Source organism: Meles meles, chromosome 8 (assembly GCF_922984935.1).
Source record: "Meles meles chromosome 8, mMelMel3.1 paternal haplotype, whole genome shotgun sequence".
Classification (NCBI taxonomy): Eukaryota; Metazoa; Chordata; class Mammalia; order Carnivora; family Mustelidae; genus Meles; species Meles meles.
Genome location: NC_060073.1, coordinates 6,655,976 through 6,668,027, shown reverse-complemented (window position 1 = coordinate 6,668,027; position 12,052 = coordinate 6,655,976). Strand labels below are relative to the sequence as shown.

The 12,052-nt window shown below is 62.2% G+C and overlaps 1 protein-coding gene across 2 annotated transcripts; it reads left to right on the top strand.

Annotated features, from left to right (window-relative positions):
* The first annotated feature begins 685 nt into the window (after positions 1–685).
* SCYL1 (SCY1 like pseudokinase 1) lies at positions 686–11,993 on the top strand. 2 transcript variants are annotated; one of them, XM_046014798.1, is made up of 18 exons: positions 686–863; positions 1,191–1,331; positions 1,521–1,643; positions 1,723–1,949; positions 2,364–2,454; positions 2,531–2,686; positions 4,773–4,931; positions 5,813–5,920; positions 6,693–6,806; positions 8,537–8,692; positions 9,226–9,414; positions 9,535–9,610; positions 9,893–10,057; positions 10,297–10,439; positions 11,092–11,160; positions 11,247–11,459; positions 11,548–11,602; positions 11,724–11,993. In XM_046014798.1, the coding sequence occupies exons 1-18, from the start codon at positions 753–755 to the stop codon at positions 11,846–11,848; spliced, it is 2,421 nt and encodes an 806-aa protein (XP_045870754.1). In that variant the 5' UTR covers positions 686–752; the 3' UTR covers positions 11,849–11,993. The 2 variants fall into 2 exon arrangements, with proteins under 2 accessions (XP_045870754.1, XP_045870753.1); XM_046014797.1 differs by having other exon boundaries at positions 11,089–11,160.
* Positions 11,994–12,052: the final 59 nt, after the last annotated feature.

Here is a 12,052-nt window from a genome sequence, read left to right as displayed (position 1 = left end):
TGGGCCGAGGAGAGCAGGGCCCTCCTGGCCCTCCGGCCTCTTCTGGACTTTCTGGACTGTTCCTTCTCTTTTCCTGGAGTTTCTGCTTCTTCCCTCCCTGCCACAGGGTTCCTTGACCTCCCCTGGACGTTTGCTTCACATTCTGTCCCCCCCGCCCCCTTCCCCTTGCTCTGTCTCCTTGAGCTGCTTCTTCAGTCACTCAGTCATTTCACCAACAATGATGCCTCACTGGATCCCGGAGCTGCCCACTGGCAGGTGGGAGAGAACATCTGGCTTGGGGACAATCGTCCTCCCAAAGCCTCTGTCTACCGCATTTCTCTCCTTCACGTGTGTCTAAGACTTACTTCCTCTTCCGTCCCGCTAGCTCTCCTCTTCCATGCCTCGGTTTCTCCATCCCCTCTTCCTTCTCAAGTTGTCATTCCCATAATAACGCTGGGAGGTAGACTGTACTACCACCCACATTTTAGATATAAGGACACAGAGGCTCAGAGAGTTTGGGTGACCTGCCAGGCCCATACAGTAACTGGTAGGTAACTGGTGGCGCCTGTCCAGCAAGTGCTTGGCCAGGTTGCCTGGAAGCTGGCCTCTGCGCCGCCGGCCCCGCCCCCGATCCCGCCCCCCGATCCCGCCCACGCCCCGCCCCAACTGCTCCGCCCACCGTCGCAGGCCCCGCCCTCGCCCCGCCCAGCCCCGCTAGGCGGCCGGAGGATCCGGAGCAGAGGCGTCCCCAGCCTGCGGCGGCGGTGGGGACAATGTGGTTCTTTGCTCGGGACCCAGTCCGGGACTTCCCGTTCGAGCTCAGCCCGGACCCTCCCGAGGGCGGCCCGCCCGGGCCCTGGGTCCTGCACCGCGGCCGCAAGAAGGTGAGCGCCGCCCCGCTCCGCAGGCCGCGGCCGACCTCGGCCTCGCCTAGTCAGCGCCGCCGGCCCCGCCGCGTCGCGCCCCGCCTGACGTGGCTGCGGAGCCTCCGGGGCGACGGGCCGGGGGAGGGGGCCGGGCAGTGCCGACGTGGCGGGCGGAAGGGACCGAGGGACGACAGGCGGACGGAACCGGGGTCACGTGGGCCCGGCTCCGTGTCCGAGGTCTGACCTGGGGAGAGACCGGCCCGTGGACGCTCTGCGACCGTCTCGGAGCTGGAGTGGTCGCCGGGCCCGGCCCACATCCCTCAGGTCCCTCTGCCCTCCCCCCAGGCCACAGGCAGCCCTGTGTCCGTCTTCGTGTACGATGTGAAGCCCGGTGCCGACGAGCAGACCCAGGTGGCCAAAGCTGCCTTCAAGCGCCTCAAAACTCTCCGGCACCCCAACATTCTGGCCTACATCGATGGGCTGGAGGTACCTGCCTCCCAGGCTGCCCCATCTCCGCCCCGCGCTTTCTCCCAGTCTCCCCGTCGTGTCTTCTGTCTTCCTGCCCCTGTTTCCACCCCTTCTGCCTGGGCACCCCCACCTTTGAGTCCCCCTCCTCCACCTGTCTCCCTGGGCCTCTCATCTCCCCTTCCTCTCCCGCCATGTCCCCCTCTTCAGACAGACAAATGCCTCCATGTAGTGACAGAGGCAGTGACCCCACTGAAAATGTACCTCAAGGAGCGAGCTGAGGCCGGTGGCCTGAAGGAGCTGGAGCTCTCCTGGGGGCTACACCAGATTGTGGTGAGGTGGGGGGCAGTGGTGATGAGAGCGGGGTGGGGGCCCCGGGTTGCGGGAGTGTGATGGCTCCTTCTGCCCCCAGAAAGCCCTCAGCTTCCTGGTCAATGACTGCAGCCTCATCCACAACAACGTCTGCATGGCCGCTGTGTTCGTGGACCGCGCCGGCGAGTGGAAGCTGGGGGGCCTGGACTACATGTACTCGTCCCAGGGCAATGGTGGGGGGCCCCCCCGGAAGGGGGTCCCCGAACTTGAGCAGTATGACCCCCCGGAGTTGGCGGATGGCAGTGGCAGAGCAGTCAGAGAGAAATGGTGGGTGACTGGGGGCCGCACGTCCCAGCCTGCCCTATTCTGGAAACTTCTGCAGCCTCGGGACCCCTCAGCTAGCTGGCACGCCCCCCTGTCCCCTGCTGCTCAGCTGGGGAGGGAAGCAGGGGCCTCCGGGAGGTAGGGCAGGATAAATACAGGCTTTGAGTGTGTTTTGGTGGTTCTGAGGTTGAAGGGTGTGTGACTTGCTTTAGTGAGCCTCACTTTCTTTATCTGTCCAATGGGACTAATGAACCTGCACCCTGCTTCTCAGGGTTCTCTCTTCCTGATGGGAGGGTCAGCTGAGGGACATAGCTCAGCGTCTGCCATGCAGTGAGGGTCTGGTGCCCAAGGCAGGTAGGAGGCCTGTGCTAGCAGGTGGCAGGGCCTCAAGCAGCTCTGGTCACTGCCCTGCCTCAGGTCAGCTGACATGTGGCGCTTGGGCTGCCTCATCTGGGAAGTCTTCAATGGGTCCCTACCTCGGGCGGCTGCCCTGCGCAATCCTGGGAAGGTGAGTGTCTGACCCAGTCCCAGCTCCTCTCTGCCGGCCAGCCAGCCCTGCCCTGACACTGACCCTTCTCCCATAGATCCCCAAATCGCTGGTGCCCCATTACTGCGAGCTAGTTGGCGCCAACCCCAAGGTGCGTCCCAATCCAGCCCGCTTCCTGCAGAACTGCCGGGCGCCAGGTGGCTTCATGAACAACCGCTTTGTGGAGACCAACCTCTTCTTGGAAGAGATCCAGGTGAGCCGCCCAACCCCCCCCCCAGCCCCCTCTGCGCTTTGTTCCTGTGTTCTTCACCCCGGCCCTCTCTCCCTACTTTGTGGGCTCCTTTATAATTAGACCCTGGGAGACAAGGAGGGACTATGGCACCAGGCTCTCTGGGCCTGAATCCTGGTAGCAACTCTTACTGTGTGACTTGTCTGACACACGTTACTAATGACAGTACCTACTTCAGGGGACTCTCACTGGCAGAGAGAGACAGGAAATACGTAAAAGGAAATGTGTGCTCCCCGGGACAGGGGTAAATACCAGGAAGGGAAATAGTGGGTCAGGGCGCTCAGGGAAGGCCTCTCTCAGGGCTGACATCTGAGCTGAGACCCGAAGACTGGGAGCCTTGGGGATGGTGACTGGGGAGGAATGTTCCAGGCAGAGGGGACAACAAATGGAAAGGTGTGAGGAAGGGATTCTTGGCTTAATCTCCTTGAACCTCAGTTTCCATATCTGTATAATGGGGGCAATAGTGGTCTCTGCGGGCCCATGGTTGTTGTAGGGAATGAAGGAGGAAGGCTCGGACCTGGATCCCTGCTCTGACCCGGCCGTGTGGGGGGCACACAGAAAAGTGACTGAGAATCTGGAGTTGGGGAGGAGTGACAGACACTGGCACAGACCTTGATGGAGCAGGGGCCGTGGACTCTTCAGAGCTTGGGGAACCTGGGCGGTGTCTTGAGGCAGAAGCGCTGGAAACGCTGAGCCCCGTGCCTCCTGCGCGGTGTGGGGGCAGCAGGAACTTTGTTATGCGAAGTTCTCCTCACCCCGCTGCCCTGCTTAAAATGTACTCCACAGGCGATGGCTGTTTCTGGCCAGTCCCAGGAGACTGTGGGAGGGCAGCGCCTAAGGGCCCCTCTTCCCATCACTGGGCAGACCAGTGGAGAGGGCCCAGCTAGGCAACCTGGAGTGTGGTTGGGTCTTCCTCTGGGCCCCGGTGCCCCATGAGCGCTGTCAGAGCAGGAAGCCTGCCTCCTGCGCTCACCTGAGCTGCTCTGGCGCCAGCCGGGTCCTCCTCATCCCCAGCCAGAGGTCAGCTCTTCCAGGCCAGGCAGCAGCTTGGGAAACGAGGGTACAGTAGTGAGCACAGAACTTTGGAAGCAGCCAGGACTAGGTCATACTCCCTACCCCATCACTCCTGGCTGGTGACCTTGAACCTCAGCCTCCTTGTCTGTACGTGAGGGGGTGAGCACCTCTTCCTTGGAGGCAGCACCGTGGAGGGACCGGACCCCTGAGTCACACTTTCCCCTGACTGCTTTTTAGCAGCTGTGTGGCTTTGGGCCAATTCCTTGCCCTCTCTGGGCATCAGCTTCCTTGGTGGAGTCAATGCAGATTGTGTTAGCACCTGTCTCATAAAGTTGCGGGGGGGATGATTTAACGTGCGTAAAGGTTTCAGTATATAACTCTGGCTGGCCTATAGTCTCCCCTCAGGGAATGTGAATTGTGCGGATGACGGCCTTAGAGGGAGGTTGACGGGACCATTGGGCCGACAGCCTGGCCTGTCCGGCTTCAGCGGGAGGACCAGGTCTGGGGGTCAACTGTACCTGATCCCCGCCTTCCCCGCCTTCCCCACAGCTTGCCACGAACGCCCGCCCAGCTGGGGCCCGGGCGATGGGCTAAGCCCCCTTCGCTGTCTGAGCCTTCGTGTCCTCCTCTGTGTGCCGGGGTTAATGGTCCTCACACTTGGGTTAGGGTGAGGAGGGGAGGCAAGGCTGACAAACGGCCTGCTGTCCCCAGCGGCTGCTTTCCCAGCAGCAGGTCCGCGTGTGACGGGAATGACGATCGCGTGTCAGGCCCCGAGCTGACAGGTTTCCCGCGCACGACAGCTCTGTGAGGTGGTGTAGTTGTTACCGCGTCTCACAGATGGAGGGCCTTAGCCAAGGTCACGTGGCTGCTCAGAGGGGGAGCTGGGATTTGAAGGCAGCCCCGCTGGCCTCCCGCAGCCACGCGCTTCAGTTGTCTTTCAGGCAGGGTCGGGGGACGACCCCCTGTCCTTGCCCGTAGCTGAGGAACGGCGTGACTAGGCTGATGTCCTACTTGTATCCTGTCCTTGTTCCCCCAGATCAAAGAACCGGCTGAGAAGCAAAAGTTCTTCCAAGAGCTGAGCAAGAGCCTGGACTCGTTCCCCGAGGACTTCTGCCGGCACAAGGTGCTGCCGCAGCTGCTGACCGCCTTCGAGTTCGGCAGTGCCGGGGCTGTCGTCCTCACACCGCTCTTCAAGGTGGGTGGGCGCGGGGGGGCCCAGACCCTGGCCGGGGGGGGGGGGGGGGCTGAGTGGCAAAAGAGAGGGCCATGGGGGAGGGACAGACCGGTTAGGGCAGACCCACACTCATACACACACACGCACACCCGCCCGCGTGCTTGAGGAGCTCGCCGCCGAGAGCCCATCGGTTCCGCTCTCCAGGGACACCTGATCGGCCGTCCCGGAGGCTGCAGGGCCTTCTCGTCCTTGGGGGGAGGAAACCCTGTGCCTCTAAATTCTTTCCCCGCAGACCCCTTACTCAGAGCCTATAGACCTTGTTCCGTTTCCCCAAGACAGCAGCCTTGATCTGACTTGTGCACCCCAGTTTCCAGGGCCCAGGAGATCGCCTGCTCACCACCCCACTTTGTATCCTCCCTCCTGACCTCCTGGCACCCTGTGTTCTTTTGACAACTGGCGGCTGGATCCTCTCCGCCTTCCCCAGACCCCAGCCTACACCTTACCTGGGCACCTGCCGTTCCCCACTCTGACCACTTTTCCACGAAGGGGGAAGACAGCAAGCAAATCCCATATGGCTGGCAATCTCCAGAAGTGATAGAATTATAGTTAGAATTCCGTGTGCACGTGTGTCCATGCAGTGTACTGGGGCCTGATTGTACGGAGGGGTACAGACCTTTCATTGGCCTCCCGAGAGGCTGCCTTGACCCAGAAAGGTGTTACGGGCAGAGCTGCCCGAGGTGGACGGGCAGAAGGGCCGCCGCAGCACCGCCCTGCTCCCGGCACTGTCACCCCATCCCCATCCTGGGAACCAAGCAGGGAGCCCAAGGAAAATGAATGAGCCCAGGAAGGTCACCCCGCTTCCATGGAGGCAGCTGAGCCCCGTCTCCTGCTCTTTCCCGAAGGTGGGCAAGTTTCTCAACGCTGAGGAGTACCAGCAGCAGATCATCCCTGTCGTGGTCAAGATGTTCTCGTCCACTGACCGGGCCATGCGCATCCGCCTCCTCCAGCAGGTGGGGGCTGTGGTTAGACCCTGTCCCCTCTACCCCACCCGGACCCCACCTTGGCTGCTGGGGAGAACCCCTGCCTCACCTCCAGTCCCAGGCCGGTGGCAGGGACTTCCAGGTGGCACCCTGGAAACTTCTCCCCAGACACACACAGTAGGGGCTGGTAAGCCTAGGCTCCTAGGAAATCGAGACCGTCGTGGGGCTCTTCGGCAGCTTTGGGAAGGCACAGCCTCCCTGGGCTGCAGGCCTTCCCCTTGCAACCCAATCTCTCGGCTTGGTCACCTGAGCCATTCAGAGTGGGGGTAGTGTCTCTCCCGCCAACACCAGGGCAGTCGGGAGCATCAGACATGATCTCTGGGATCGAGGGGAGGGGCCTCTTTCGAGCCAGGAAGTCCTAGAGGCTCCCAGGTGTCATTCCCTCTCCGACTGCCAAACAGGCCAGCCCTCCCTGAGCCACTTGCCGGGTGGGGGCGATCATTCCTTTTACAGAAGAGACAGTGGAGGCTCTAAGGAGGGGCGTGGCGCAGGACACAGGCCGGACCCTCCCGCTCCCCGTCCTTGGTTCTTCCCAGCACCGTCCTAGCCTCTCATCACTGCATGTGGCCCTAAGGCTAGAGAAAGGCCAGCTGCGAGGTAGAAGGCTCAGGAGACTCACCTGGCCGGCCAGTGCATGTGTAGGGGAAATAACCAAGCCGAGAAACGGGCCGGTGGCTGTGGTTAGGCAAGGAGCGGCTGACTGTGTTCTCACCAACCTCCCTCCCCCAACACCGGGCCCCAGATGGAACAGTTTATTCAGTACCTGGATGAGCCCACAGTCAACACACAGATCTTTCCCCACGTCGTACATGGCTTCCTGGACACCAACCCCGCCATCCGAGAGCAGACAGTCAAGGTAGGTGTGCCCTGGTTTTCCAAGGCTTGGAGGGGGCTCACACGAGGACAGAGGCCTTGGTTTGGGCCTGTGCGTCTGAGGAGGTTAGGGGAGGGGCAGGCACCATCCTGCATATAGGCCCAGGCCCCGGGTGCAGCTCAGTAGCTGGTCGGAGGGCAGCACGGACATGGCCTGTATCCTCCGCGCAGTGGACACTGGCTGAGACTCTCTAAGTGCCCAGCCTTGTGGCCCGTGCTTGGATGCAGGGTCTGTCTCGTGGAGCTGCTTTTGGAGGTGATGGAGAGTGGGTTTGCCAGACGGGAAACAGAATTAGAAAAGATATGTTAGGGGGCGCCTTGGTGGCTCAGTAGGTTGACTGACTCCTGCTCTCAGCTCAGGTCATGATCTCAGGGTCCTGGGATCGAGCCCTGAGCGGGTCTCTGCGCTCAGCATGGCGTCTGCTGCTCCCTCTCCCTCTATTCCTGCCCCTGCTCAGGTGCACGCACGAGTGTTTTCTTTCTAAAATAAATAAAGTCTTTAAAAAAAAAAAAAGAAAAACTGTGTTAGAAAGTCACAGAGTGTGAAGAGAAGGGTTTGCAGTTTTGAGAACAGCAGTCAGGGAAGCCTTTGCCAGGGAGGTGTCACTCAAGGAGGCAAAGGGTCGGACTGTGGGGAGATGGCAAGGAAACGTGCTCCGTGCAGAGGGACTGTGCCCAGAGATCCGGAGGCCAGCACGTGCCCGGAATGGAGGAGTAGCTGCGGAGGGTTAGCGTGGCTGAAGGGGCAGAGAGGTGGCGTCTGAGAGGTCATGGGGGCTCCGATCTGAATGGCAGTAGCGGGTGGACAGAAGGGGCCACGTTCCAAAGGGGGCGAGCAGGCGGTATGTGCCCGTGGGTGGCTGTGAAGCCAAGTATGGCTCCGAGGTTTCTGGCCTGGGCAGCTGGAAGGTTAAGTTGCCATTTACCGAGAAGACTGGGAGCAGCAGTTTTGCGGGAAGAGGTCGGTCTGCTCTTGGCCACGTCTCTTAGGCAGGTGCGGGTGTCTGTTTGGCCGCTGGTTGTACATGTGTGTAGTTTTAGGAAGAAGCCTGGGCCGGAGGTGCTCACCTGGGCATTGCCCACTTTTTAGGGCTTTCAAAGCCACGAAGGGGGTGAGGTCACCTACGGTGTGGTGTACGAGAGAGGGGCCTGGGGAGCCGCTCTGGGGCTCCGAACAGTGAGATCTCGGCCACAGGAGACTGAGAAGGAGTGGCCAGTGAGGTCCGAGGGGAACCAGGAGAGGGCGGGGGCCTGGAGGACCAGAGATGGAAGTCTCCAGGAGGAAGAGTTTGGGGATGTCACAGCGCTGAGGGGTTGGGTTTGGTTTGGATGGAGACTTGGCCATTGGACTTAGCAACACAGAGGTCCCTGGTGATCTCCCCTCCAGCCAGCTGGTAGAGTGTGTGTGGGGGGATGTCTCTGTGGACATCTGAGTCGAGTGCACGCAAGAGAGAGCAGAAGGAGAAAGACGGGAGACAGGAGTGTGAGCAAACCTCAGAGGCTGTAGGGTGAAGGGGACAGAGAAGGTCCTGTTCCTCAGCGTTCCGGGTAGGGACCAGGACCTGCTGGGGAGGCAGGTTAGGGAGGGCCTCGGCGGGTCCTGTCAGAGCCCAGTGTCCCTGTCGGCCTCCACACCCTCCCAGGAGGCCACTCCTCCCCGTGGCGCTTTGCTGGCTGTGGCCCCCAATTTCCACCCCGCCCCCACGCCCGCAGTCCATGCTGCTCTTGGCCCCGAAGCTGAACGAGGCCAACCTCAACGTGGAGCTGATGAAGCACTTCGCGCGGCTGCAGGCCAAGGACGAGCAGGGCCCCATTCGCTGCAACACCACCGTCTGCCTGGGCAAGATCGGCTCCTACCTCAGTGCTGGTGTGAGTGCCCAGCCTGCCGCCTGGGGCTTCTGTCCCTGCCTTGGGGCCCAGCATCCTCCGGGGCCAGGCCTCCTTGTGCGGTCATCCCCCCAGCCCCAGCGTCGGAGAGCCGATGGTGTGGGGTCTGGGAGCCGAACTCCGGCTTGCTTGGCCCCAAGGCTGTGGGCAGCCCCTCGGCCAGGGTTTGCAAATGCAGACACATAGCAGGAATGAATGAGTGAATGAACGAACGAATGAATGAATGAATGATGTCAGTGCACAGGTTGGCAGAGAGGCGCAGGCCCTAGCCCCAAGGCAGCTGCTGCTCCAGCCCCCACTGTCCTGAGGCAGCAGGAACCCACTGATCTGGGAGGAGAAGCCAACATTGAGTTTTCAGTAAAAAGTCTCTGCATTTGTCGGTGATTAGCTCACGTTTTTCTGACTTGGGGGCGGGGGGCATCCGTAGATGGCTCTGCTCTGGGAAGCAGGTCTGGTGGTCCTGGGTCCCAGGACGGACCCTGCACTCAGGACCCCTCCCCTCCGGCCCTCCCCAGACCAGGCACAGGGTCCTCACCTCTGCCTTCAGCCGGGCCACTAAGGACCCATTTGCACCTTCCCGGGTGGCGGGTGTCCTGGGCTTTGCGGCCACCCACAACCTCTACTCGATGAACGACTGTGCCCACAAGATCCTGCCTGTGCTCTGTGGCCTCACTGTGGATCCGGAGAAATCTGTGCGAGACCAGGTGAGGCACAGCTGGGCGTGGCCTTGAGCTAGGGCTCGGCTGGGGGTGGGGGGGCGGGGGGTAGGCGGGCCCTGGCTGGGAACCCTGGAGGCCTCAGCTCTGCCCCTTCCTCCCCCACAGGCCTTTAAGGCCATTCGAAGCTTCCTGTCCAAACTGGAGTCTGTGTCCGAGGACCCCACCCAGCTGGCTGAAGTGGGTGAGTGGCTCACACTCGTGTTCCCTTTCCCTCCCACCACGTCTTTGACCGTCACCTTTTATGGCCCCCTTGCCCCTCACTGGAGTATCTGGAAGCTAGAACCGCAGGGAGCCGACCGGACACCACGGCTCCCCGCCGCCCCCATCCCGCCCAGGGGAGAGCACCGGCCTGGAGAAGGGGGGCTGCTACAAGTTGCTCCGTGTTAGTTCCTGCCTTCCTGTCACCTTCCCCATAGAGAGCCTGGGGTGACTGTCCCTGTCTCTGCCTTCTGTCACTGCCCAGAGAAGGATGTCCACGCAGCATCCAGCCCCGGCATGGGAGGGGCGGCAGCCAGCTGGGCAGGCTGGGCTGTGACAGGGGTCTCCTCGCTCACCTCCAAGCTGATCCGTGCACACCCAGCAGCCGCCCCGGCTGAGACCAACGTCCCCCAGAGACCCACGCCTGAGGGTGAGTGTCCCAGAGTGGCCGCTTCTGTGACTCAGAGGGCTCGGGGGTGCCGGCACCCAGGAGCTGTTCTGTCTGGCTTCCCCTGGCGTGGCCGTGGGGATGTGGGGACAGGGCAGAGTCTAGTCCCCTCGTGAGCTTTCCCTCCCTACACCTCCCCCCCGCCCCCCAGCAACCTCTCCCTGTTTGGAGACCTTCCTGGGTCCCAGTGTACGGGAGCTCAGTGAGCCTCTGCTCCTCAGGACTTCCCGCCCCGGCCCCCACCATTGTCCCTGCCACACCCGCAAGCCCAGGCCCCTGGGAGACGCAAGAGGAGGGCACAGACACGGCAGAGGACCGCAGTGCTGCCGACAGATGGGACGATGAAGACTGGGGCAGCTTGGAGGTGAGTGGGGCTCAGGGGTCTCCCTAGGCGACTCCAGCTCACAGGTTGAAGCCTGCCTTCAAGGAGCTCAGGTGGCCGTGGCTGGAGTCCCGCCTGTCCTCATCTGCACGGCGTCCCTGGTGAGGCGGCGTCCTGGAGTGGCTCTGGTGGGTAAGAGCTGGCAGCGGACACCCACTCAGCTCCAAGGGCTCCCGGGAGCAGGGCTGGGAATGGGAGTCCAGGCGGGCGGTTTGGGGGGCAGCCCCTTGGTCTTCCTCACTCTCTTCTGGTCCCAGTCCTGCCCACTGGCTCCAGTGGTCAGCAAGGAGCGGCCATTCCCAGGCCTATGGAGAGGGGGTTGCCGAGGATGGATGGGGCTACGCTGAAGGGAATGGGGACAGGCCTCTGGGCCCGATTTCTCCACCTGCTGACGGCAGTCTCTGGCCTGGGGCTGTGGGGAGGGGTGCGGACCAGCTAGATCGTACTCCCCAGCCTCAGAGGAGGGATGGCACGCGCACTCTAGTTGGGAAACAAGGCTTGAGGAGCAAATGAGATGGAATGCAAAAGAAGAAAGGGTAGAGCCCATGGCTGGGAAGGGGCTAGCAGGCTTCCTGGCCCTTCGGGTGCCGGCTGGCCTGTCTATGGCCGTCCTCTCCTTGCCACACTGCAGCAGGAGGCCGAATCGGTGTTGGTCCAGCAGGAAGACTGGAGTACTGGGGGCCAGGCTAGCCGAGCTGGGCAGGTAAGCAGAGTGGGACACGGGTGTTTCTATGGGGGTGGGGCCAGCTCCCCCCACCCCATCGGGCACGACCTCCCCACCTTCTGCAGACCAGCAGCCTGGATGTCAAATCCTCCGACTCAGACTGGAGCAGCTGGGACGCGGAGGGCTCATGGGAGCAGGGCTGGCAGGAGCCGAGTCCCCCAGAGCCGCCCCCTGAGGGCACACGGCTGGCCAGTGAGTATAACTGGGGTGGCCCGGAGCCCAGCGACAAAGGTGATCCCTTTGCTGCCCTGTCGGCACGACGGGAGACTGGTGCGCAGGTACGTGGCGCCTGTCATGGGGAGGGTACAGACTGGGGTGGACCTCAGCTGGGAGTCCATGCCCACTCCCGCCACACTTTGCTTTCAGCTGAGACCTGATTCGTGGAGCGATGACAACTGGGAGGGTCTGGAGACAGAGAGCCGTAAGTGCTTCCCCTCGCTCAGCTGGTGAACTGGGGCTTATTGACCTTGGGGCAGGTGCCGGCTGGGCAGCCGAGCCCCCTGTGCTCCTGGAGCCCTCAGCCCACCTCCTCCTGCTCCCAGGGCAAGGGAAGGCCGAGCTAGCCCGGAAGAAGCGCGAGGAGCGTAGGCGGGAGATGGAGGCCAAACGCGCCGAGAAGAAGGCAGCCAAGGGCCCCATGAAGCTGGGCACCCGGAAGCTGGACTGAACTGCGGGTGCGGGCGCTTGGAGCCGCGGAGAGCGGGCCCCGCGGATGTATTTATTGTACAAACCATGCAGCCCGGCCAGTCTGGCCAGGCACATCTCACGTGTACATAATCAGAGCCACAATAAATTCTATTTCACACCCCGGTGCTGGGCTCAGTGTAGCCCCTCCCAGGAGGCTCGGGTCTGGCGCAGCCCTGTGGAGTCC

Bases quoted from the DNA above. Each gene is read 5' to 3' on its own strand.
- SCYL1 (XM_046014797.1), top strand. From the start codon at position 753: ATGTGGTTCTTTGCTCGGGACCCAGTCCGGGACTTCCCGTTCGAGCTC. The intron at 2,687-4,772 runs GTGAGCCGCCCA...TTGTTCCCCCAG, and splicing joins TCTTCTTGGAAGAGATCCAG to ATCAAAGAACCGGCTGAGAA. The intron at 11,161-11,246 runs GTAAGCAGAGTG...CACCTTCTGCAG, and splicing joins AGGCTAGCCGAGCTGGGCAG to ACCAGCAGCCTGGATGTCAA.